Raw genomic sequence first — 23,949 nt, 5'->3', positions numbered from 1 at the left:
TAGAAAGAGAAAAAGGAATAAATGGAAAAGTAACAATCAAAGAATGACAGCAGAAAACTGCTCCGTGATAACAAATAGCATAGATTTTCAGATTGACAGAGTCCTTTAGGTCCTATCCAAAGTAATGAAAGAAGATTCTTGTGACATGATCTTTTATGCAGAGAAGGAAAAAGAATCAACCTAACATCAAACTGTCGCAGTGAAAAAGAAGGGTAAGTAAGATAAAAACATTGCCAAAACTGTTTAATTGAAGAAGCATAAGGAAAGGTTTAGAACAGGATAATGAGACATTTGATGAAGGATAGAATTTCATATTATCTGTGGAATTCCATTCTGCCAATATGGAAAGATATATATATTTAAATAACTATGAAAATAAAGAGAAATAACTAGTAAAATAAGAATATAATAGTAAAACTTGTAAATTATTCATTAGAAATGGGATTTTTTGTTGTTGTTGAGATGGAGTCTCGCTCTTGTCACCAATGGCGTGATCTCGGCTCACAGCAACCTCCGCCTCCTGGGTTCAAGTGATTTTCCTGCCTCAGCCTCCTGAGTAGCTGGGACTACAGGCAGGCGCCACCATGCCTGGCTAATTTTTTTGTATTTTTAGTAGAGACAGGGTTTCGCCATGTTGGCCAGGCTGGTCTTGAACTCTTGACCTCAGGTAATCCGCCCACCTCAGCCTCACAAAGTGCTAGGATTACAGGCGTGAGCCACTGAGCCTGGCCAGAAATGGGATATTTTAAAACCATAATTAATGCATACAAGTATGAAAGAGTAAAAAAAAAATTGAAAAGCAGAATTAAAAGTAATCATAAAATAATATTAATGTAGCCTGATAAAATACAGGTTATTACAATAAAAATGAGTAGCTTAAACATTCTTATCAATGAAGACTAATAGAATGAGATAAGAAACTCTATGGAATTGAATGGAAATGAAGAAATTGGCCCAGATTATGTATCAGGTAAATGTAAACTAAAAAAAACAAGAGAAGAAAACTAATATAAAAATACAAAACTTAAGAATCTTTTATTATGAAAAAAGATAAAAACTACAAAGAAAAATAATCAGATACCATAATACAGATACAATAATGATCAGAAACCATTATGTGGCAAAGAATATAGCTTAAATTATATGAGGTAAAAATCTCTTTGAAACACAAGGAAAACTTAATAGGAACCATAATCACAATGGCAAACTTTAATATGCTTTTCTCAGCATTTGACAGACCTGATGGCAAAGGTGATGGCTCTTCTGGAAGTCTGTGGCCAACCTTTTGGCAGCCCGTCCGCAGGGTGATGACAACCAAACTGTAAGGTGTGATAACAGCGGCATTTCCACGGAAGATACCTCATATGTTTTAATAAACCTCTTTTTTCGCTTAAATTTTTAAAGTGTCTGTCATTTGGAACTACTCTCTTTTTGGGAAAGTATTATGGCACTATTTATGAAAATGTTAAATGTACACACTCTCTGACCTAGCAGTGAAAACAGCAAAATACCATTCTTTATCCAGCAGATTGGTAAAAATTAGGAGTTCTAACCCCAGAAGTCTCATTTCTAGAAATTTATCTGACAGTATATAAAATATATGCACTAATATATGCATTGTAGCATTGCTTCAATAGCAAAAAACATATAGAAACATCTTGTATGTTTATCAATAGATGGTAAATAATTACACGTTCATATTATGAATTTATGTGCAGCTATTAAAACAATTAAGATAGATCTGAATGTGTTGATTTAGAAATCTGACCAGAATATCTAGTTAAGCGAGAAAAGCATATTACAGAACAATATACATAACTTTTATCCCCTTTTGTTAAATATGTGTGTATGCATCATCTCAAAGTACAGAAAAAGTATGGAAGGATTTAAGCTATGGTCATCATAGTAGTTAAAGAAGGGAAGGAAAGGAAGATGGTTCATTTTATTTTAAACACTTTTGTACTCTTTGGAATGTTTAAAAGAGCATTTTATAATTCAAACAATTGAAAAATACTTTTTTAAAAAACAACAGAGACTACTTAAAGTTGGCCTGTAGCATCAGCAGGACATAAGATTTATAACCGTAATTACAGACCATGGAAATTTCATGGGGTTGTTACCACAATGAAAAGTCAAGCTTAAACAGTGAGGAAAGGATATTAATGCTGCTGTCAAAGTGAGCTTATTCATAGAATTCCTGTAAGTTATTATTCTATATACTAAAGACTACAGTTTTTGATTGAAGCCAAAATTGCCTAGCTTCCATGGTTACAAACATTTACATACTTGGGTCTAAGAACTGTATGGTAAAACAGACATTTTCAGGGCTTCCTAGAAATAAAAACAACTGGTAATCTTTTCCAAATAATTAGACTAAAATGACAGAAACTGGGAGTCTATATGTTCCTCACGTTGAAACTTTGCCATTGAAAGAAACATCTATGTGCTTGTCACCTACTAATAGTTTGTCTCCCATGTTAGCCAAGGGTGATACTGGTATCCTAGGTGTTCCCACATGAATGAGAGAGGTGGGGACTGTGAATTCCCTGTACTGACTATGTGACTGGGGAGGCCACAGCTTCTACTTCTCTGTACAAAGAAGGGAGGTTCACATAGCTTTGGAGCTGGGCATCTGGAGTCAGAAGACCTCTGTTCAAATCCCGGCCTACCACTTTTTGTATGACTTGGAATATAACTTAACCTTCTTGCTAAGTCTATTTTCTCAATAGTGGTAATAGTACTTACATTTCATAAGACCATAAAGATAATTAAATGAGATAATGGGATTATCCCAGTATCTGGCACAGTATCCAGTATTTCCTTTATGCTCAGTGTAAGGTTTGTTCTCATATTTCTTGAAAATTTTGTGTTTTAACCAGTCTCACTGTAGACTTTGTTCCAAATAACACTGGAATTAGAACTGGGTTCTAGTACTGGCTCTGGGACTTACTGTGTGACCTCAGGCAAGTCATTTAACCTCTCTGAACTTTCTCTATAAAAGGTACTCATAATATTTACTGCGTAATGGCATCAAGAGTAGTAAGTATAATGCATGGTATCACTCATGGTGGTGATGATGATAGAGGTCTCTGACAGCTGCCATCAAGGACAGGCCTGCTTTGGTCATCTAGGTTAACACAGAGTTGAGGGATAGTTGGGCAACACAACCAAATGACCACTAAATTCAATGTGGGATTCTGGATTGGATCCTAGAAGAGAAAAGAGTAATTCATGGAAAAACTGGAGAAATATGAATCAAATCTGTAGCCCAGTTAATAGTATTATACCAATGCTAATTTCATAGTTTTAACAAATGCACCATAGTGAGGTAAGATGTTAACATTAACATCAGAGAAAAGCTACGTGAGGGTATGCAGGAACTGTCTTTGCAGTATCTGCAACTTTTCTATAAATTTAAAATTATTTAAATTATTAAATATTATTATTAAATATTAAATTATTTAAATTTAAAATTATTCCAAAATTAAAAATTGTTTTTAAGAAATTACTCCTGTTTGAACAAGATACATTTGTTATTTTCCAGGCAACAAAAGGTTATCCATGTTTTAATTATAAAATAATTCAAAGGAATACTCGAAATCAGTGAAGGGCTGCTGAGAAGCGTAATTTGCACCCTTCAGCTGAAAATGATACAATCTATTTGGAAAGTCATGTGTCAAATGCCTTAAACTTCCTTATGTCTTCTAGCCCAGAATTCCCACCTTTAGGGAGATAACCTTAGAAAATAACTAGAGGATCATGCTGAGAATTATGTACTATATGAAACTTTGCCATTGTATAACTTGCCACAGTGAAATGTAGAAGCAATCTAACAGCAACATGGTTGAATAACTTATGGCACATTCATATGGTGGAATACTACAGCCATTAAAAGGAATATTTCAAAGAATATTTTATAAATAAGATAAATGCTTGTGACACAAAGTTAAGTGAAAAAATAAGACATAAAATTTATATACATATAATCTGATTTCCATTTTTTTATGCTAACCCCGATTTGTGTTTATGTGTGAATTTTAATTTTTCTCTGCATGTTTATACTTTTCCTGAATTTCCTGCAATGTATTCATTTTATAATGAGATTAAAAGGATTTTGTGTTTTTAGGGCAGAGGCACCACAGGTGCATGCATGGCCTAAGTTTCTGCTTGGCTGCAGGAGGTGTGGCGACCACAGCACATCCCACCTTCTGAGGCCGTGCGGTACTTGACTCTCCCTGCACTGCCTTGCTTTTGAAGGCATCTAAAATCTCTCATTTTTTCCCACACCACATTTCACAGCTGGGTCATTCTGCTGAACTCAGCACAGGAGAACTGTCTCTCAGACTGGTTAGAAACTTTGGACACATTTGAAAACTGTCAAGACAGTCTGTAAACACATCAGTTATAATGATTCTTTCCTAGGAACTTGACACACCCAGATGAACTCTCTTATTATGACAGGAGAGACTTTCCTCTCAACATCTCCCTCATTTATTCAATACTCAAGAAATATCCATTGTGTGTCTGTCACACTAACAGGTGATGTGCTCAGCTCTGGGTATACAGTGATTAATAAACATTTCCACTGCTTTCATGAAGGTTACACTCTAGGAGGTAGAAAGACATTAAACGAGGGAACACACAACTAAATTTGTACTTACAAGGGGAGGTGACAACTATGACATAAAATAATTGATTTCTATTCCACTAGAGAAAATAAAGGGACCTTAGTTTAAATGGATTAAGGGAGGCCCCTCTGAAGAAACAACATGTGAGGGAAACTGAGGGAAGAATGTTCCAGACAGGAAAGTGTGAAGCCATAAGGCAAGCAAGAGACTCGTGAATTCCAGGAGCAGAACAAAACCCAGTGTGGCTGGGGCGTTGTGAGTAATGGGATTGGAGGGATGGCTAGGACCACCATTGTCTTTGAGGAGATGGAAGGCAGAGAATAGATTTTGAAGAGACAAATGGCCATTAAGGTATGAAGCAAATGGATTTGGAAATCCTCTCGCAAAACATCCTGAATGAGGGGCCAATGGTTACTTTGAGCCTAAGTGTGAATCCCCTCTGAAAAAGCATGCACATCATTCTGTATCATTCTTATAAAACTTGGATAATCAAGGGTGAGAAATTTCAAAAGTTTATCTTAAAAACTTCAAGCAACAAGAAGTCACTTGAAGCTTTTAAAATAAGCTTTTGAAATTCTGTAATTTTTTTGTGACTGAGCAACGTTTTTAAAATGTGAGAGTTTCTGTGGGTTCTCAACTTGTGAGAAAGTAGAAATGTAATTTCAACATTCAACTGGAAGAAGAACTGTATGATTTATGAGAAAAACAGCTTCTAAACATAAAGTTAATATAAAAACATGGCACTGGCACTACTGTAATAGCACATAAAACAAATTACAGGCAAGCAAAAAGAAAAAAGAGAAAAAGATGCATGGGCATAGCAGCAGGATTTCTCTAAAATTAGAAAGATTAAGTTAACCAAAAATTGTAGGGTTAATTGTGAATATCAGTTTCTCACACACAAACACACACACACACACATGCATACATGCACACACACATACACACAAACATGTAATGCTTGTTACATGTCATACCTACAATGACTCTTCCAGGTAATTTATTATCCTTACTTATAAACAGCATGTTAAGGACAGTATGAAGAATGATTTCTATTTGCTTTTTCTTCAGATAGTGGCTTTTTATTTCAGTTACTACCTTTCAAATAATCTCTTGGAGTACCAAGGAACAGGCCTGATCCAGAGGTGAATCAGCTATTACCACTAAAAAGATGTCCCTGTACACCCCACCACGGTCCTCTCTACGGAAGGAGAATCCAGAGCATTGGAAATGTACCCTCATGACAAAGAGAAGATCACCTAATTATTAACAGTTTGCTCAGTAATCAAAATACAACAAAATAAAACAGAGGTCACATAGCTTGCTGTACCTACCCAGAGCTACAGATTGTAATAGAGGAAAAGTTTTTCTAACTATGTGTGGTGATACATACCTATAATCTCAGCTACTTGAGAGGCCAAGGTGAGGAATTGCTTATGTCCAAGAGTTCCAGACAAGCTTGGGCAACATAGCAAGACCTCTTCTCAAGAAATAAAAATAGAAGCTTTTGTGAACTCTAACTCATTGTCTAATGGCACTGACCACCATTCGCATTAAAAAGGAAATAGAGACACAACTCAAGATGAAAGAAAGTCAATGGAGCCTCAAAAAAATCATCCCCACCAGAAGAGCTTCTCTGAGTGTGAGATTCAGATACGCCACAGATATAGCATCGAACCTCTTGAATAACTCCATAGAAATGTATTGCCAAACCTTAGATCTCATTTTAAAACCTGGCAGTTATTAAGTCTTAAAGAAATCATGGGAAAGTTTCTCTTTCTGTTACTGGAATTTTTTTTCTTCCAATACAGGAAGGAAATAATATTATAATCATTTCTCTTTACATACAATGCACAACCCGAAGAAGTGACACGTTGTGAGGTTTCTACTAACATGGAGGTTACAGACACCTAATGCTAATTCTCCTCATCTGGTAATTGATGTTCAAGCTTCCTGTTTTCATCTCAAAGTGTGTACTTAAAAAGAAAACCCCAGGATTCCTTTAGGATTATTTCCCTCCAACAAGTACACAAAATCAATCAACAATGAAACAGAATTTTTAAAGTTGTAAACCCATCATGTTAAGGTGCTTACACCAACAGTGTTACCTGCACACTGACCACAATGACCAAAGATGTGGCCATGGTAACTGCAAAGGACTGGTAATCAGCAATATGTTGCCCATCTTCTCCAGCCACGTTGTAAAAGGCCCCATAGGGGATGAAGAAAAGGGCTAATGAGGTGTAGATTCCATGTAGCACGCAAATGAAAAATTTACGCTTGTTAAAAAGTAGATTCAGCTGTCCTGGTTCATAGAGCTGGGGACAGTCCATGCTGTTCTGGTCACTCACATCCTGTAAACAGAGTGTAATTTCAGTGGAGAAGGATTAAAAAGAGTCAGAGAGGCCTTGTATTCCCTATCTTCAGAAATAGCAAATGCCTGTTTAAACATGTCCTAATATGCACTACTCACTGGGCCAGAACAGGACATTATCTTGTTTGTATTCCCACAATAAACCAGAAGATAATAAAATGATCTCTACAGAGAAGGAGCTTGAGTCTCCAAGAGAGATTCATGAGAGGTAACACAGCTCGTAAGTAGCAGAACCAGGGTTTGATTTGAGCCTAGCTATTTGGCTTCAAATTGAAGTTTCTTTCCTACACTCTCCTGCAGGCTGTCAGAAGCATTCATGCTCCCAGAATTCCAGCACATCATGGGCAGCCAATGGGCCCCAGAAGTTACTTGCCAAGGTAGTGAGTGGTAGTGACCAGGAGATGACAGCAGAGAGCTGTGGAGTCAGAACGGTCAAATCAGAGCTCATGACTTTGGAGGGAAGTGTACAGGAGGAAGAGAGCAGAGAAAAGGGGAAACTGCATTTGGGATTCCAGGTGAGAAGGAGGCTGGGATGAGGATCCTACCCAGTGAGAATTTTAACAGCAGTTACCAGGTGTTCAGGACAAAGAAATAATATAGACAGAATGAGAAGGTTTGACACCAACCAGGTCCCAAGAGAAACTAAATGCTTCTCAAACCCAATGTGCACACAAATCGCCTGGGAAACAGATTGTGATTCAGTAGGGCTGAGGGTCCAAGACTGCATTTCCAGCCATCTCCAAAGTAATACTGATAACCACAGTGAGCACCAGAGCCAAATGCCAAAAAACCACCAGGAACAGCAGAGGACCACAGGTGGAGGAGAAGTGGCAAAGTGGAAGCAACACAGGTGGTGAACTATTGCGGGAGAAGAACATTCCCTTTCCTGCTTGTGGGATAGCCCAGGTCTCTCCAGAGTCCCATGGAAAAACACTGGCATATTCTCTTTAGAAAGTACTGTTTTGAGATGCTTTTGGATGCTTGCTCCCCTAGTTCAGTGACTGAGAGTTACGTGCGCAGGCTTTGAAACAAGACAGTCATGAGCTCAATCCCTGGTAACGGGTTTAGCTGGTGTGTTATCTTAAACCTGTTACTTAATCCACCTGAACCTTAGTTTCCTCATGCCCAGAAATGCAAACACCACCACCTCCCTCATGGAACTATCGCCATGATTAAACCAGTATGTAAAGTATTTAGTAGAGTCCTTGCCACATCACAAGTAATAAATATGCCAGATGCTTCTATAAATAACAATTAATAAAATAATGATAATAACAACAGCAATAATGTAGCAACCTCAAAGTTAAGAGGCCTGGTTCTAGGCTTAGCTGTGTCACTTATTGGCTGTGTGGCTTTAGGGAAATGACCCTCCAAGGCTTGGTATCTGCCTTAAAAAATGAGCAGATCTGTTGACGATTGCTGAGGCCTGTCCGGCATAGCATTCCATAATCGTGTGATCTGTTTAAGGGCCAAGGTTGACAAAGCAGGAAAGGAGAGGAGCAGACACTCAACTTGATGGTAATAGGAAGCCTTATTATATTTTTTTTTTTGAATTGCACAACAACCATCTTTTCCCAGAAACTGCTTTATTTTTATTATTTTATTCCACATTCTGGGCAGCTACAAAGCTCCAAGAAAAGAAACACTTTGTAAACATGGGCACTGAGAAATGAATGTGCTTAATCCTTTACATCTAAGGTCTGCAGAAGTTCATTACTTTTTGTATAATTCCACAAAATATGCCTTTCGCAAACTGCCCTTTTTACGTATGAGAAGAGAGACTACAACTGACAACAAATCCAGCCGAATGGGAGACTGGAGTGAGCTCATAATGTGAAGATTTATATTTTGCAATAGACGGCTTTGGGCCAGAAAATGAAGCCTAGCAAACAGGTCTAACAACAGCCTGGAGAAAATCTGGTCCCCTTAAAAATACTTTTTTTAAAAAACAAAAATCCTTTTTAAAAATAAGACACTCTAATTGTGCCATGGAAATTCCACTGGCTAGTCTTTCACTTCCCCACAGGCAGCCAGACTTTTTCCCCTTTCCAGGAAGTCCCTTCCAAGGCTCTGAGTATGCCAAGGATCTACCATTTTTGTAATTGATCCTCTCCTTTCTCCCCACTCAAGCACTTTGATGCTGGGACAAAAGAAATCCATGCTTTTTCTTTCCATGGCTATGGGGCTTCTCGTCCTCCTCTCCCACTGGTAGACTGCTCTTCTGGTCTGTGGCTCCTGTTCTGAGCTGTGTGTAACAAGGAAGTCTCACTGCAGATGTTAGCCCCCTGTGTTCCAACCTAGCTCCATGATTTTCTATCATTGCATGGTTCTTTATAAGCTCTCAGAGGCTAAGGCAGCATTTCCCTGTATGTGAACCACACACACTAGTTCCAAGACATATTAATTAATAGGTGCTATATGAAAGCAAAAAAAAGTAAAGTACAGTCATAGAAGTTTGGGAAATGCTGGGTTAAAATGAAGTTAAAGAGATTACTTCGTACAGCACTTCTAGAACCTTTAGAGCAATATATGGCATATGAATCTCTAAAAGGGGAGTAATCAACTTTTATCAAATAATGCTTTTGGGGAAGCTAGGGTTCAAGGGTGAGGAAGGCACAGTGGACCTGAAAGCATTTGTGATCCAAACAAAAGCAACTAAAACAACTGCATTCCTAAGGCTTCTACTTAGAATTGTGTCTTCTACTTAGAACCCACAAAAAACCAAAAGGCATAAAAGAGAAACTAAGTTATCAAGATGGAAAAAACATACCTGGTCAAAAATCCCCATGGCTAAAACAGGCAGTGATGTGTAAACAATGTTAAAAAGGGTGATGAACCACTGGTCATAAACAGTCTGAAAAGAAATATAACATATAAATGAGAAAGACCATCCATAGTAGTGAGAATATTCACGTTTAAGTAGTGAAAATATTCACATTTAGGTTAAATAACCAGGTTTTCTGAGGTAAGTGGGAGTTGACTTTTGGAATCAGACAAATATGAGTTCTCTCCCAGACCTGCCTCTTATCAGCTCTGCTGCCATAATGGGATACTAGATCTCTCTAAATAGCAATTTCTTTATCTCTAAAGTGGTGTATACCCTTCCTGCAGCATGGCGGTGAGGACAAAATAATACATGCAGTACCCCTAACACAGTGCGGGACACGTATGAGCCCCCGACCTTGTGGTGGGTGGCTATCTCATTCTCCAGGCTTTCAGTGGCTTCTAATGAGTCCAATTATCTGACCTAAGTGGTAAACAAAGGATTCACTAAAATCTTCAGATATAGTAATTCACTAAATCTTCAAATATAGTAATGAGCCTGTTATTTCTATCCTGTTTTAAAATGGAGAGGTTTTTGCGGGGGAGTGGTTTAAAGTAAGATGGGCATGAAGCTACATGCTCACTATACTGGGCATAAACAAGCAAAACAATAAACATATCCCCTCACACCTTTGTAGAGTAATTACACAAGAATTCCCTGCATGGGCCTCACTAAAAGTCAATGAGGCATGTGGAGCAGGCATATATCCCCATTTTGCCAATGAGTACACACAGATGTGGAAACAGAACCTTTCAGTTACAGAGCTTATTACAGACAAAAGCAAAAATTAAAATCCAGGGCTTCAGCTGCTAACCAATGCCCCTTTTACCACTCCATCATTCATTCACTTATTCATTCATTCAATATTTACTGATAAACTGCTATGTGCTAAGTATTAAGTTGTAGTCAATGATAATTCAGCATGATCAATCAAATAAAAATTCCTCACGAAATGTACATTCTAATGCAAAGGGAGGGGAAAGACAATAAACAAGATCAAATTTACAGAGAGCAGGAGGACTGAGTGAGTAAATTAGTTAGAAGGTAGTAAGTGCTAGAGAGGAAAGGGGATAGGGAATGCGGGAGGGCTGCAATTGTAATACAGCGACTGGAGAAAGTCTCACTGAGAAGTGAATTTGAGATAAGATCTGAGGGAAATGGGTCTAACATGCAGCTTTCTGAAACAGTTGGAAATGCTGGGACATGCAGCATGCCATACTGCAAGTAGGCCCCGTGAAACAATCCTAAGGCAAGAAAGCATCCACTGCGCTCAGAGAACAGCAAGGTGGGCTGGTTGGGTGGAGCAGAGTGACCTGTAGAAAGAATAATGGATGTCAGGAGGTAAGAAGAACAATCCTATGTAACTAAACATGGCTTATTACCTAAGAGAAAGTAGAAGACATCAGAGGACTTTAAGCAAAAGAGCAACCTGGTCTTATTTACATTTTAACAGGATCACTCTGGATGCTATGCGGAGAAGAAACTGAAGACAAAGTGGAAGTGGGAAAGCGGTTACTCAGAGGAACCGTTTCTAATAACGAATTTTAAGTTCTCTGCATGGTAACTCCCCTTTGTTACTCTCTGATTCCTATTTTCATCATCTGGCCTAAACCCAGCTGTAAGGATTTAGAAAGAGGGACTATATCCAATGGCATGCTGATAAATGTTTAACAACAGACTAAAAAAAAAAAAAAAAAAAGCCTTGATTTGTAGCATTTGCCAATTTCCATGGTGTAAATATTCCTCTATGATTGATTTCAAGCAGTGATGCCACTGAATGTGGAGTTGAGACATATTCACCATTATACAGTATTTCTACAATACAGACCCAATATAATCTCAAGAGCATAAACAGTAAAACATGGGAAAATAATTAGGAAGGGATGCATTTTGAGTATATTAACTGTCTTTTGTTTTTAATATAACTTAAATTGTACATTTACATAATATAACTTTTAATAATGGCTGTATTTAACCACTGGCTCACAAAATTCCTGAAGATTTAACAATCAGTTCTTGTGAATCAGTATGGGCCAGTTCCAAGATACCATAGCCTAGGTCCATGCGGGAGCAAAGTGGTACAAGACAGCAGACGCCACCTGAAGGATAATGCACTCAACGTGGCATGAGAGAACTTGCAGAAGGGCAGGGCAGTAGTCCACTAGTCAGGCAACCACGAGAACAGACTGGAAAAGCTGGCTGGCACTCCCTGGAACCCTCTTGGGTATTTAGCAGAGGTATCTGAAAGAAGCCTGAATTTATCATACAGGATAGGGGGCACATACCATAATAATTGATTCATACCAAACCTCCTGCTGAAGATAACGAAAAAAGTTGAGAAAAAACAAAAGCATCTTCATCAAAGTATCAGTGAACTAACAAGACAGTGGGGAATGACTGGTCAAGATCAAGAAGAGAATTAGAACTTAATAACTATCTCGAGGCCTAGGATAATGCTATTCTTCTCCAGACTCTATGTTTATTTCCTTATACCAGCTGTTGAGGATAGAATGAAGGCCTGATATTTTCTGGGTTAGCCAACTGTCCTGCTATGACAGAGTCTGTGACCTCACTGCTGGGAGGCTGCCTTTGGGTCCCAGCCCAGAGTAGGAAGGGTTTCATCATGATCTCTACCCTTGATGGGCACTGAACCTTCTCCCTTCAGCCCAGGAAACTACTGAAGGCACAGCTCAGTCTGTGAATTGCCCCCTGTAGATAATCAACACTCCCAAGGTACATGGTTCAGAGCAGTGTGACCCTACAGGGTCCCAGCCCAGAGCAGCAGTTGTGACAGGGTCCCAGTATCCAATTCCTATCTATCCTCAAGAGTCTACCAAAACTGCAGCTCAGCCTCTGTATCTCCCTTCTGATGAGTGAATGTGTCCAACCCTACTTCTAGATACATACGTTCACAAATGTCTATCTTGGTGCAGCGGGATACACATAAAAGTACTCATAGCAGTTACTGGTCGTAATAGTCCCCAAACAAAAACAACCAAAACATCTTTCAAGCGTGGGATAAAGATATTATCACGTATCGATACAACAGAATACTGTAGAATAATGAAAAGCAAAGAATTATAACTATATCCAAAAACATAAATGAATAAAAACTACATATAATATTGAGCAAAAGAAGCCAGATACAAAGGCATAATTGCATTTAAATACAGTGCGAAAGTATGAAAATCTACTCCTATGTTGTTTTGGAACTCCTAGTCATATGATAATATTATAAAACAGGAGAAACGTGACTGTAAGATGGCAGGGTAATGGTTACCTCTAGAGGATCGGAAAAGAGGTCTCGAGGAAAAGTCGGGTAGCTCTTGAGTGTTTAGAAATGTTATATTTCTCGGCCGGGCGCGGTGGCTCAAGCCTGTAATCCCAGCACTTTGGGAGGCCGAGACGGGCGGATCACGAGGTCAGGAGATCGAGACCATCCTGGCTAATACGGCGAAACCCCGTCTCTACTAAAAAATACAAAAAACTAGCCGGGCGACGAGGCGGGCGCCTGTAGTCCCAGCTACTCGGGAGGCTGAGACAGGAGAATGGCGTGAACCCGGGAGGCGGAGCTTGCAGTGAGCTGAGAGCCAGCCACTGCACTCCAGCCTGGGCGGCAGAGCAAGACTCCGTCTCAAAAAAAAAAAAAAAAAAAAAGAAATGTTATATTTCTCGCAGTGGATCATGGTACATGGGTGTTCATTTCATAACAATTTAAGCTGATATTTATATACTTTTTAATATATTTGTTAAACTTTACAAATGATAAAAAAATTAAAAATTAAACATGTGAACTTATTTTATAGTTATAGCCCAGTGAGACTTCAGAAAGTAGGAAGATACCAAAAATCCTGATGCCCAGGCCACACCCCAGGCCAGTTAAATCAGTATCTCTGGGAGAAGGATCTAAGTTTTGGTCATTTTAAATTTTTCCCAGGTAATTCCAATGTGACACCAAGATTGGGAATTACACTCACTTTCTTTTCTTTTTTTTTTAAATCAGAGCAGCTGACACAAATCTTCAACTCATTGATGATGGCATCTGACAGTTTCAGCTATTAAGAAGAGAGAAAGAATCTGAGAAATTATGGCACACTCAACTGTGGACAGCTGAGTCTGGCATAGTGTGCCCTCATCATCACAAACAGGCTTGTATTATAAGCTACAAGCTACACTTATTTGACAACTATCAGCATTTGTCAACTGGTGCACAGATTTGAAGCCTCATTTCACAACTGGAGCAAGAGAGGACAGGAAGGAAAAATCAGAATAAGGTTTCAATGAGTTTCTGCAAATTCTCGGAAATCAGTGTCACAATAACAAAAAGAAAAAAATAGCTGATATTTATTAAACATCTACTCTGTGCCATTTTAAGTGCTTTACATATAGCAGCTCATTAAATTTGAACAACCCCATGAGGTAGGTGCTGTTAATAGTTCTCAGTTTATAAATGGGAAAACTGAGGGCTATCAAGGTTAGGAGATGGCTCAATATCATACCTTAAATGCAAAGGTTTTCTCCAGGATGTGCTTATTTCACATTGCATGCCTGTATCAAAATATCTCGGGGCAGAGCAAGATGGCCGAATAGGAACAGCTCCAGTCTCCAACTCCCAGCGCGAGCGACACAGAAGACCGGTGATTTCTGCATTTTCAACTGAGGTACTGGGGTCATCTCACTAGGGAGTGCTGGGCAATCGGTGCTGGTCAGCTGCTGCAGCCCAACCAGCGAGAGCTGAAGCAGGGCGAGGCATCGCCTCACCTGGGAAGCGCAAGGGGGAAGGGAATCCCTTTTCCTAGCCAGGGGAACTGAAACACACAACATCTGGAAAATCAGGTAACTCCCACCCCAATACTGCGCTTTAAGCAAACGGGCACACCAGGAGAATATATCCCACACCTGGCCGGGAGGGTCCCACTGCCACGGAGCCTCCCTCATTGCTAACACAGCAGTCTGCGATCTAACCAAAACGGCAGCAGCGAGGCTGGGGGAGGGGCACCCGCCATTGCTGAGGCTTAAGTAGGTAAACAAAGCCGCTGGGAAGCTCGAACTGGGTGGAGCTCACAGCAGCTCAAGGAAATCTGCCTGTCTCTGTAGACTCCACCTCTGGGGACAGGGCACAGATAAAAAACAACAACAAAAAAGCAGCAGAACCTCTGCAGACGCAAACGACTCTGTCTGACAGCTTTGAAGAGAGCAGTGGATCTCCCCACATGGAGGCTGAGATCTGAGAAGGGACAGAGACTGCCTGCTCAAGTGGGTCCCTGACCCCTGAGTAGCCTAACTGGGAAACATCCCCCACCAGGGGCAGTCTGACACCCCACACCTCACAGGGTGGAGTACACCCCTGAGAGGAAGCTTCCAAAGTAAGAATCAAACAGGTACACTCGCTGTTCAGCAATATTCTATCTTCTGCAACCTCTGCTGCTGATACCCAGGCAAGCAGGGTCTGGAGTGGACCTCAAGCAATCTCCAACAGACCTACAGCTGAGGGTCCTGACTGTCAGAAGGAAAACTATCAAACAGGAAGGACACCTATACCAAAACCCCATCAGTACGTCACCATCATCAAAGACCAGAGACAGATAAAACCACAAAGATGGGAAAAAAGCAGGCAGAAAAGCTGGAAATTCAAAAAATAAGAGCGCATCTCCCCCTGCAAAGGAGCGCAGCCCATCACCAGCAACAGATCAAAGCTGGTCAGAGAATGACTTTGACGAGATGAGAGAAGAAGGCTTCAGTCCATCAAACTTCTCAGAGCTAAAGGAGGAATACGTACCCAGCGCAAAGAAACTAAAAATCTTGAAAAAAGAGTGGAAGAATTGACAGCTAGACTAATTAATGCAGAGAAGTCATAAACGAAATGACAGAGATGAAAACCATGACACGAGAAATACGTGACAAATGCACAAGCTTCAGTAACCAACTCGATCAACTGGAAGAAAGAGTATCAGCGATTGAGGATCAAATGAATGAAATGAAGCGAGAAGAGAAACCAAAAGAAAAAAGAAGAAAAAGAAATGAACAAAGCCTGCAAGAAGTATGGGATTATGTAAAAAGACCAAATCTACGTCTGATTGGGGTGGCCTGAAAGTGAGGGGGAAAATGGAACCAAGTTGGAAAACACTCTTCAGGATATCATCCAGGAGAACTTCCCCAACCTCGTAGGGCAGGCCAACATTCAAATTCAGGAAATACAGAGAATGCCACAAAGATACTCCTCCAGAAGAGCAACTCCAAGACACATAATTGCCAGATTCACCAAAGTTGAAATGAAGGAAAAAATCTTAAGGACAGCAAGAGAGAAAGGTCGGGTTACCCACAAAGGGAAGCCCATCAGACTAAGAGCAGATCTCTCAGCAGAAACTCTAAAAGCCAGAAGGGAGTGGGGGCCAATATTCAATGTTCTTAAAGAAAAGAATTTTAAACCCAGAATTTCATATCCAGCCAAACTAAGTTTCATCAGTGAAGGAGAAATAAAATCCTTTACAGATAAGCAAATGTTTAGAGATTTTGTCACCACCAGGCCTGCCTTACAAGAGACCCTGAAGGAAGCACTAAACATGGAAAGTAACAACCGGTACCAGCCATTGCAAAAACATGCCAAAATGTAAAGACCATTGAGGCTAGAAAGAAACTGCATCAACTAACGAGCAGAATAACCAGTTAATATTATAATGGCAGGATCAAGTTCACACATAACAATATTAACCTTAACTGTAAATGGACTAAATGCTCCAATTAAAAGACACAGACTGGCAAACTGGATAAAGAGTCAAGACCCATCAGTCTGCTGTATTCAGGAGACCCATCTCACATGCAGAGACATACATAGGCTCAAAATAAAGGGATGGAGGAAGATCTATCAAGCAAATGGAGAACAAAAAATAGTAGGGGTTGCAATCCTAGTCTCTGATAAAACAGACTTTAAACCATCAAAGATCAAAAGAGACAAGAAGGCCATTACATAATGGTAAAGGGATCAATTCAACAGAAAGAGCTAACTATCCTAAATATGTATGCACCCAATACAGGAGCACCCAGATTCATAGAGCAAGTCCTTAGAGACTTACAAAGAGACTTAGACTCCCATACAATAATAATGGGAGACTTCAACACTACACTGTCAACATTAGACAGATCAACGAGACAGAAAGTTAACAAGGATATCCAGGAATTGAACTCATCTCTGCACCAAGCGGACCTAATAGACACCTATAGAACTCTCCACCCCAAATCAACAGAATATACATTCTTCTAAGCACCACATCACACTTATTCCAAAATTGACCACATAATTGGAAGTAAAGCACTCCTCAGCAAATGTAAAAGAACAGAAATTATAACAAACTGTCTCTCAGACCACAGTGCAATCAAACTAGAACTCAGGACTAAGAAACTCAATCAAACCACTCACTACATGGAAACTGAACAACCTGTTCCTGATGCTACTGGGTACATAACGAAATGAAAGCAGAAATAAAGATGTTCTTTGAAACCAATGAGAACAAAGATACAACATACCAGAATCTCTGGGACACAGTTAAAGCAGTGTGTAGAGGGAAATTTATAGCGCTAAATGCCCACAAGAGAAAGCAGGAAAGATCTAAAATTGACACTCTACCATTGCAATTAAAAGAACTAGAGAGGCAAGAGCAAACACATTCAAAAGCTAGCAGAAGGCAAGAAATAACTAAGATCAGAGCAGAACTGAAGGAGATAGAGACACAAAAAACCCTCCAAAAAATCATGAATCCAGGAGTTGTTTTTTGAAAAGATCAACAAAATTGACAGACCACTAGCAAGACTAATAAAGAAGAAAAGAGAGAGGATCAAATAGATGCAATAAAAAATGATAAAGGGGATATCACCACCGACCCCACAGAAATACAAACTACCATCAGAGAATACTATAAACACCTCTACGCAAATCAACTAGAAAATCTAGAAGAAATGGATAATTTCCTGGACACTTACACTCTTCCAAGACTAACCAAGGAAGAAAGAGTTGAATCCATAGACCAATAGCAGGCTCTGAAATTGAGGCAATAATTAATAGCCTATACCCACCAAAAAAGTCCAGGACCAGATGATTCACAGCTGAATTCTACCAGAGGTACAAGGAGGAGCTGGTACCATTCCTTCTGAAACTATTCCAATCAATAGAAAAAGAGGGAATCCTCCCTAACTCTTTTTATGAGGCCAACATCATCCTGATACCAAAGCCTGGCAGAGACACAACACAAAAAAGAGAATTTTAGACCATTATCCCTGATGAACATCGATGCAAAAATCCTCAATAAAATACTGGCAAACCGGATTCAGCAGCACATCAAAAAGCTTATCCACCATGATCAAGTGGGCTTCATCCCTGGGATGCAAGGCTGGTTCAACATTCGCAAATCAATAAACGTAATCCAGCATATAAACAGAACCAAAGACAAGAACCACATGATTATCTCAATAGATGCAGAAAAGCTTTTGACCAAATTCAACAGCCCTTCATGCTAAAACGCTCAATAATTCGGTATTGATGGAACGTACCTCAAAATAATAAGAACTATTTATGACAAACCCACAGCTAATATCATACTGAATGGGCAAAAACTGGAAAAATCCCCTTTGAAAACTGGCACAAGACAGGGATGCCCTCTCTCACCACTCCTATTCAACATAGTGTTGGAAGTTCTGGCTAGGGCAATCAGGCAAGAGAAAGAAATCAAGGGTATTCAGTTAGGAAAAGAAGAAGTCAAATTGTCCCTGTTTGCAGATGACATGATTGTATATTAGAAAACCCCATTGTCTCAGCCCAAAATCTCCTTAAGCTGATAAGAAACTTCAGCAAAGTCTCAGGATACAAAATTAATGTGCAAAAATCACAAGCATTCTTATACACCAGTAACAGACAAACAGAGAGCCAAATCAGGAATGAACTTCCATTCACAATTGCTTCAAAGAGAATAAATACCTAGGAATCCAACTTACAAGGGATGTCAAGGACCTCTTCAAGGAGAACTACAAACCACTGCTCAGTGAAATAAAAGAGGACACAAACAAATGGAAGAACATACCATGCTCATGGATAGAAGAATCAATATCATGAAAATGGCCATACTGCCCAAGGTGATTTATAGATTCAATGCCATCCCCATCAAGCTACCAATGACTTTCTTCACAGAATTGGAAAAAACTGCTTTAAAGTTCATATGGAACAAAAAAGAGCCCGCATTGCCAAGACAATCCTAAGTCAAAAGGACAAAGCTGGAGGCATCATGCTACCTGACTTCAAACTATACTACGAGGCTACAGTAACCAAAACAGCATGGTACTGGTACCAAAACAGAGATATAGACCAATGGAACAGAACAGAGTCCTCAAAATAATACCACACATCTACAGCCATCTGATCTTTGACAAACCTGAGAGAAACAAGAAATGGGGAAAGGATTCCCTATTTAATAAATGGTGCTGGGAAAATTGGCTAGCCATAAGTAGAAAGCTGAAACTGGATCCTTTCCTTACTCCTTATATGAAAATTAATTCAAGATGGATTAGAGACTTAAATGTTAGACCTAATACCATAAAAACCTAGAAGAAAATCTAGGTAGTACCATTCAGGACATAGGCATGGGCAAGGACTTCATGTCTAAAACACCAAAAGCAATGGCAGCAAAAGCCAAAATTGACAAATGGATCTAATTAAACTAAAGAGCTTCTGCACAGCAAAAGAAACTACCATCAGAGTGAACAGGCAACCTACAGAATGGGAGAAAATTTTTGCAATCTACTCATCTGACAAAGGGCTAATATCCAGAATCTACAAAGAACTCAACAAATATACAAGAAAAAAACAAACAACCCCCCCCCATCAAAAAGTGGGCAAAGGATATGAACAGACATTTCTCAAAAGAAGACATTCAGACAGCCACAGACACATGAAAAAATGCTCATCATCACTGGCCATCAGAGAAATGCAAATCAAAACCACAATGAGATACCATCTCAACCAGTTAGAATGGCAATCATTAAAAGTCAGGAAACAACAGGTGCTGGAGAGGATGTGGAGAAATAGGAACACTTTTACACTGTTGGTGGGACTGTAAAGGAGTTCAACCATTATGGAAAACAGTATGGCAATTCCTCAAGGATCTAGAACTAGATGTACCATATGACCCAGCCATCCCACTACTGGGTATATACCCAAAGGATTATAAAGTATTCTACTACAAAGACACATGCACACGTATGTTTATTGCGGCACTATTCACAATAGCAAAGACTTGGAATCAACCCAAATGTCCATCTGTGACAGACTGGATTAAGAAAATGTGGCACATATACACCATGGAATATTATGCAGCCATAAAAAAGGATGAGTTTGCATCCTTTGTAGGGACATGGATACAGCTGGAAACCATCATTCTTAGCAAACTGTCACAAGAACTGAAAACAAAACACCGCATGTTCTCACTCATAGGTGGGAACTGAACAATGAGATCACTTGGACTCGAGAAGGGGAACATCACACACTGGGGCCTATCATGGGGAGGGAGGAGGGGGGAGGGATTGCATTGGGAGTTATACCTGATATAAATGATGAATTGATGGGTGCTGACAAGTTGATGGGTGCAGCACACCAACATGGCACAAGTATACATATGTAACAAACCTGCACATTATGCACATGTACCCTAGAACTTAAAGTATAATAAAAATAAATTAAAAAATAACAAAAAATAAAATCTCTAAAAACTCAAAAAAAAAAAAAACAAAATATCTCATGTACCCAATAAATACATACACCTACTATGTACCCACAACTTTTTAATTATATTTTTTAAAACACAAAGGGAAAAAAAGGTTTTCCAAGTATAGTTCAGAACCTTTTAGGGGATCCATAATGTCAAAACTATTTTCACAATAATACAAAAAGTTATGTATTTACCCTTTCCCCCCATTCTCTCCTAAGTGTATACGATATGTGACATCACAGCTGGCTGAATGCAGGTGCTATGAGAACCCAGGTGTTTTCTATTATGTTAACTAGTTTTACAAAAGTGTGAAACAATGGCATTCTTCTCATTAACTTGTTTTTGTTTCAGAAAATATAAGCATTTTTCTTAAAAATGTTACTTTTGTAAACATGTCCTGGGTTCACCATTTTTTAACAAATTAATAAAAGTATTTAGATTTTTTTCTTCATTTTCATTCCTAAGATGATAAATATTGAGAGTGGGGTCCTGAGATCACAAAGTTTGAGAACTGCCAGCCAAGCAAGTGTCAGAGCCAACTCCAAGCCTATGAACTTCAATGCCCGCAACATTGACCACTGCATGAAACCACCTCTCTCAATCAGTGGTGTCATTTGGAAAGTTTCCTTGGCCTGGCATGGTGGCTCACACTTGTAATCCCAACACTTTCGGGGGTCGAGGCTAGTGGATCACTTGAGCTCAGGAGTTCAAGACCAGCCTTGGCAACATGGTGAAAACCTCTCTACCAAAAATACAAAAAATTGGCTGGTTGTGGTGGTGTGCACCTGTGGTCCCGGCTACTCGGGAGGCTGAGGCAGGAGAATCACTTGAACATGGGAGGCACAGGCTGAAGTGAGCCGAGATCACACCATTGTACTCTAGCCTTGGTGACAGAAGTTAAACTCTGTCTCCAAAGAAAAAAGAAAGTTTCCTTGAAGGCTTTTTCCCTCACCTTGTTTAATGTAATTGAGAGCATACAATAAACACAATTTTATATGCTGTTTTTTGGCATTTAAAACAGGGCTCCCCAACAGCCTATAACAGTCCATAGCCTGTTATGAACCAGGCAGCACAGCAGGTGAGTGGCAGGCAAGCCAGCCTGAGCTCCACCTCCTATCAGATGAGCAGCTGCATAAGATTCTCACAGGAGCATGAACCCTATTGTGAACTGTGCATGCCAGTTCTATGCCTGATGATCTGTGGTGGAACAGTCTTATTCCAAAACCATCCCCCCGTCTGTGGAAAATTGTCTTCCATGAAACAAACCATCCCCTGGTACCAAAAAGATAGAGGACCACTGATTTAAAATAACAACATTAGCATTGACCTGGCTTAAAACCCTCTAACGGCTTTCCATTTTACTTGGAATGAATCCAGACTCCCTATTCATCATGTCCTAAGAGCCCTTCCTGGTCCCCTGCCTGCCAGCCTCTTCAACTTCACCTCCCAACGTTCTCACCCTCCTTCACCTAGCTGAGGCTTTGCTGATGGGCTTTCTCCAACTTAATCGGCTCATTCCTGCCTCAGGACATTTGCATTGGCTGTGCCCTCTGCCTGGAACACTTTAATCCCAAGGTATTCACATGGAAGTTTCTCTGAACACTTGGGTCACAGCTCCGGTGTCACCTCACCCTCTCAATGAGACCTTTTACATTACCAAGTTCTTTCTTAACAATTCTGATATTATCTTACTGATTTCTTTCTTTATTATCTGTCTTCATCCCACTAGAATATAATCTCCATGAAAACAGAAATTTACTCACAACTACAATTTTAATGCCCAGAGCAGGATCTAGCCATTGGTAGATACTCTATTTTTGTTGACTATAGGTGCTCTATAAATACTTGTTGAATTAATTATTTTACAACTTTTTAGTAAATGCTACATATTTAACTTTCTACTAGGCATTTTCCCACAGATGCACCATAGATTCAAACTCAATATATCAAGACGAGAGCTCATCCTCATATTACCTTAACCAGTTGCCCCTCCTGGGTTCCCTATACCAGTATCTGATACCATTACATCCACCCCAGCATCCAAATCAGAAATCTGAGATTTCTCCCTCTCTCCAACACACCATATCAAATTACTCCCCAAATACCTGACGGCTTGTGTTCCTGCCCAAGCTATGCTTCACTTCTGGAACTTTCCTCCTGTTGTCCCCTCTGCTAGGATGCCCATCCTCTTACTTCTCATCTGCTTCAATATGTTTGATCCTGGAAGGGTCAGCATGAGATGGGGGGGTGGGCAGGTCTTCCAGGAAGCCTTTCTGAGCCCTGGCCACTCCCTACCTCCGTGACTGGCTTCCGGACCACTCATTGGTAGTTCCATGACGCCCCCATACCTCACTGCTTCTTAACTACTGACTTACAATTATTTATATGCTGGTTCCCAGCCCCGTCTCACGAGACTGTGAGCTACTTGAGAGCGGGTAATCTAACTCACCTATGGGGCCCAAGAACCAAACTCAGCGCCTGCTCAATTAAAGGAAGCTGGTGTCTTAAGGGTAAAGGAGTCAGCAGACAGCTGTGTGGACTTGAGTAGGATACTCAATCTCTTTGAGTCTTGGTTTCCTCGGCTATAAAATCAGGATTATAGGGAGGCTGTGAGTATTCGATGAAATGAGGTAAATGCCACTACAGCACCTGAAAGACAGTGCTCAATAAGTGAGCACCATATGATGGAAGGAAGAAAGGAGGGAGGACAGGGGAGCATGCAAGCTTCAAGCGATGTGTTTAATGAGTAAATAAAAAGGTACATTTTCATGCTAATTATATTTTTACAAAAATAGAATTCTTTATTGAGACAACCATAGATATTTATTTCTATAATAAACTATGGTAGCCATGAGATCAATATAACATCAGAACAAGATTTAAAGAAAAATTAGTACCTTGGTACAATTACTTTCTTTATGAATACTCACTGTTCACTCTAATTATGGTTTTTATCTCAGGATCTACCAAAATGTGTTAACCTGAGTCCTTTACCTTAGAAACCAACTTTGCCAATTATGGGCATTGGCTTAGCACAGTTTAGACTTCAGGGTCTTTCACAGAAATTAAGGCTACAAGCAATCTTTTTTTGTTTGTTTTTTTGAGATGGAGTTTCACTCTTTTGCCCAGGTTGGAGTGAAATGGCATGATCTCGGCTCACTGCAACCTCCACCCCCTGGGTTCAAGCAATTCTCCTGCCTCAGCCTCCCGAGTAGCTGGGATTACAGGCACCTGCCACCATGCCTGGCTAACTTTTGTATTTTTAGTAGAGACACGGTTTCACCATGTTGGCCAGGCTGGTCTTGAACTCCTGACCTCAGGTGATCCACCTGCCTCGGCCTCCCAAAGTACTGGGATTACAAGCATAAACCA

At 39.8% G+C, this 23,949-nt stretch overlaps 1 protein-coding gene across 4 annotated transcripts in view; it reads right to left on the bottom strand.

Moving 5' to 3' along the window:
- Positions 1–23,949, bottom strand: part of ATP8B4 (ATPase phospholipid transporting 8B4 (putative)) — a 270,644-nt gene that overhangs the window by 9,011 nt on the left and 237,684 nt on the right. For all 4 annotated transcript variants that reach the window (XM_033190153.1, XM_033190150.1, XM_033190152.1 and 1 more), the window contains 2 exons: positions 9,773–9,856; positions 6,737–6,982 (listed from right to left, as the gene is read on the bottom strand). In XM_033190153.1, coding sequence (XP_033046044.1) covers positions 6,737–6,982; positions 9,773–9,856 — 330 coding nt within the window. The remainder of the gene's footprint in view (positions 1–6,736; positions 6,983–9,772; positions 9,857–23,949) is intronic.

The sequence above is a fragment of the Trachypithecus francoisi genome, unplaced genomic scaffold (genome assembly GCF_009764315.1).
Source record: "Trachypithecus francoisi isolate TF-2019V2 unplaced genomic scaffold, Tfra_2.0 Lachesis_group3, whole genome shotgun sequence".
NCBI classification, from domain to species: Eukaryota; Metazoa; Chordata; class Mammalia; order Primates; family Cercopithecidae; genus Trachypithecus; species Trachypithecus francoisi.
Note: the sequence above shows the minus strand (reverse complement) of the source record. Positions and strands in the feature narration are given on the sequence as shown.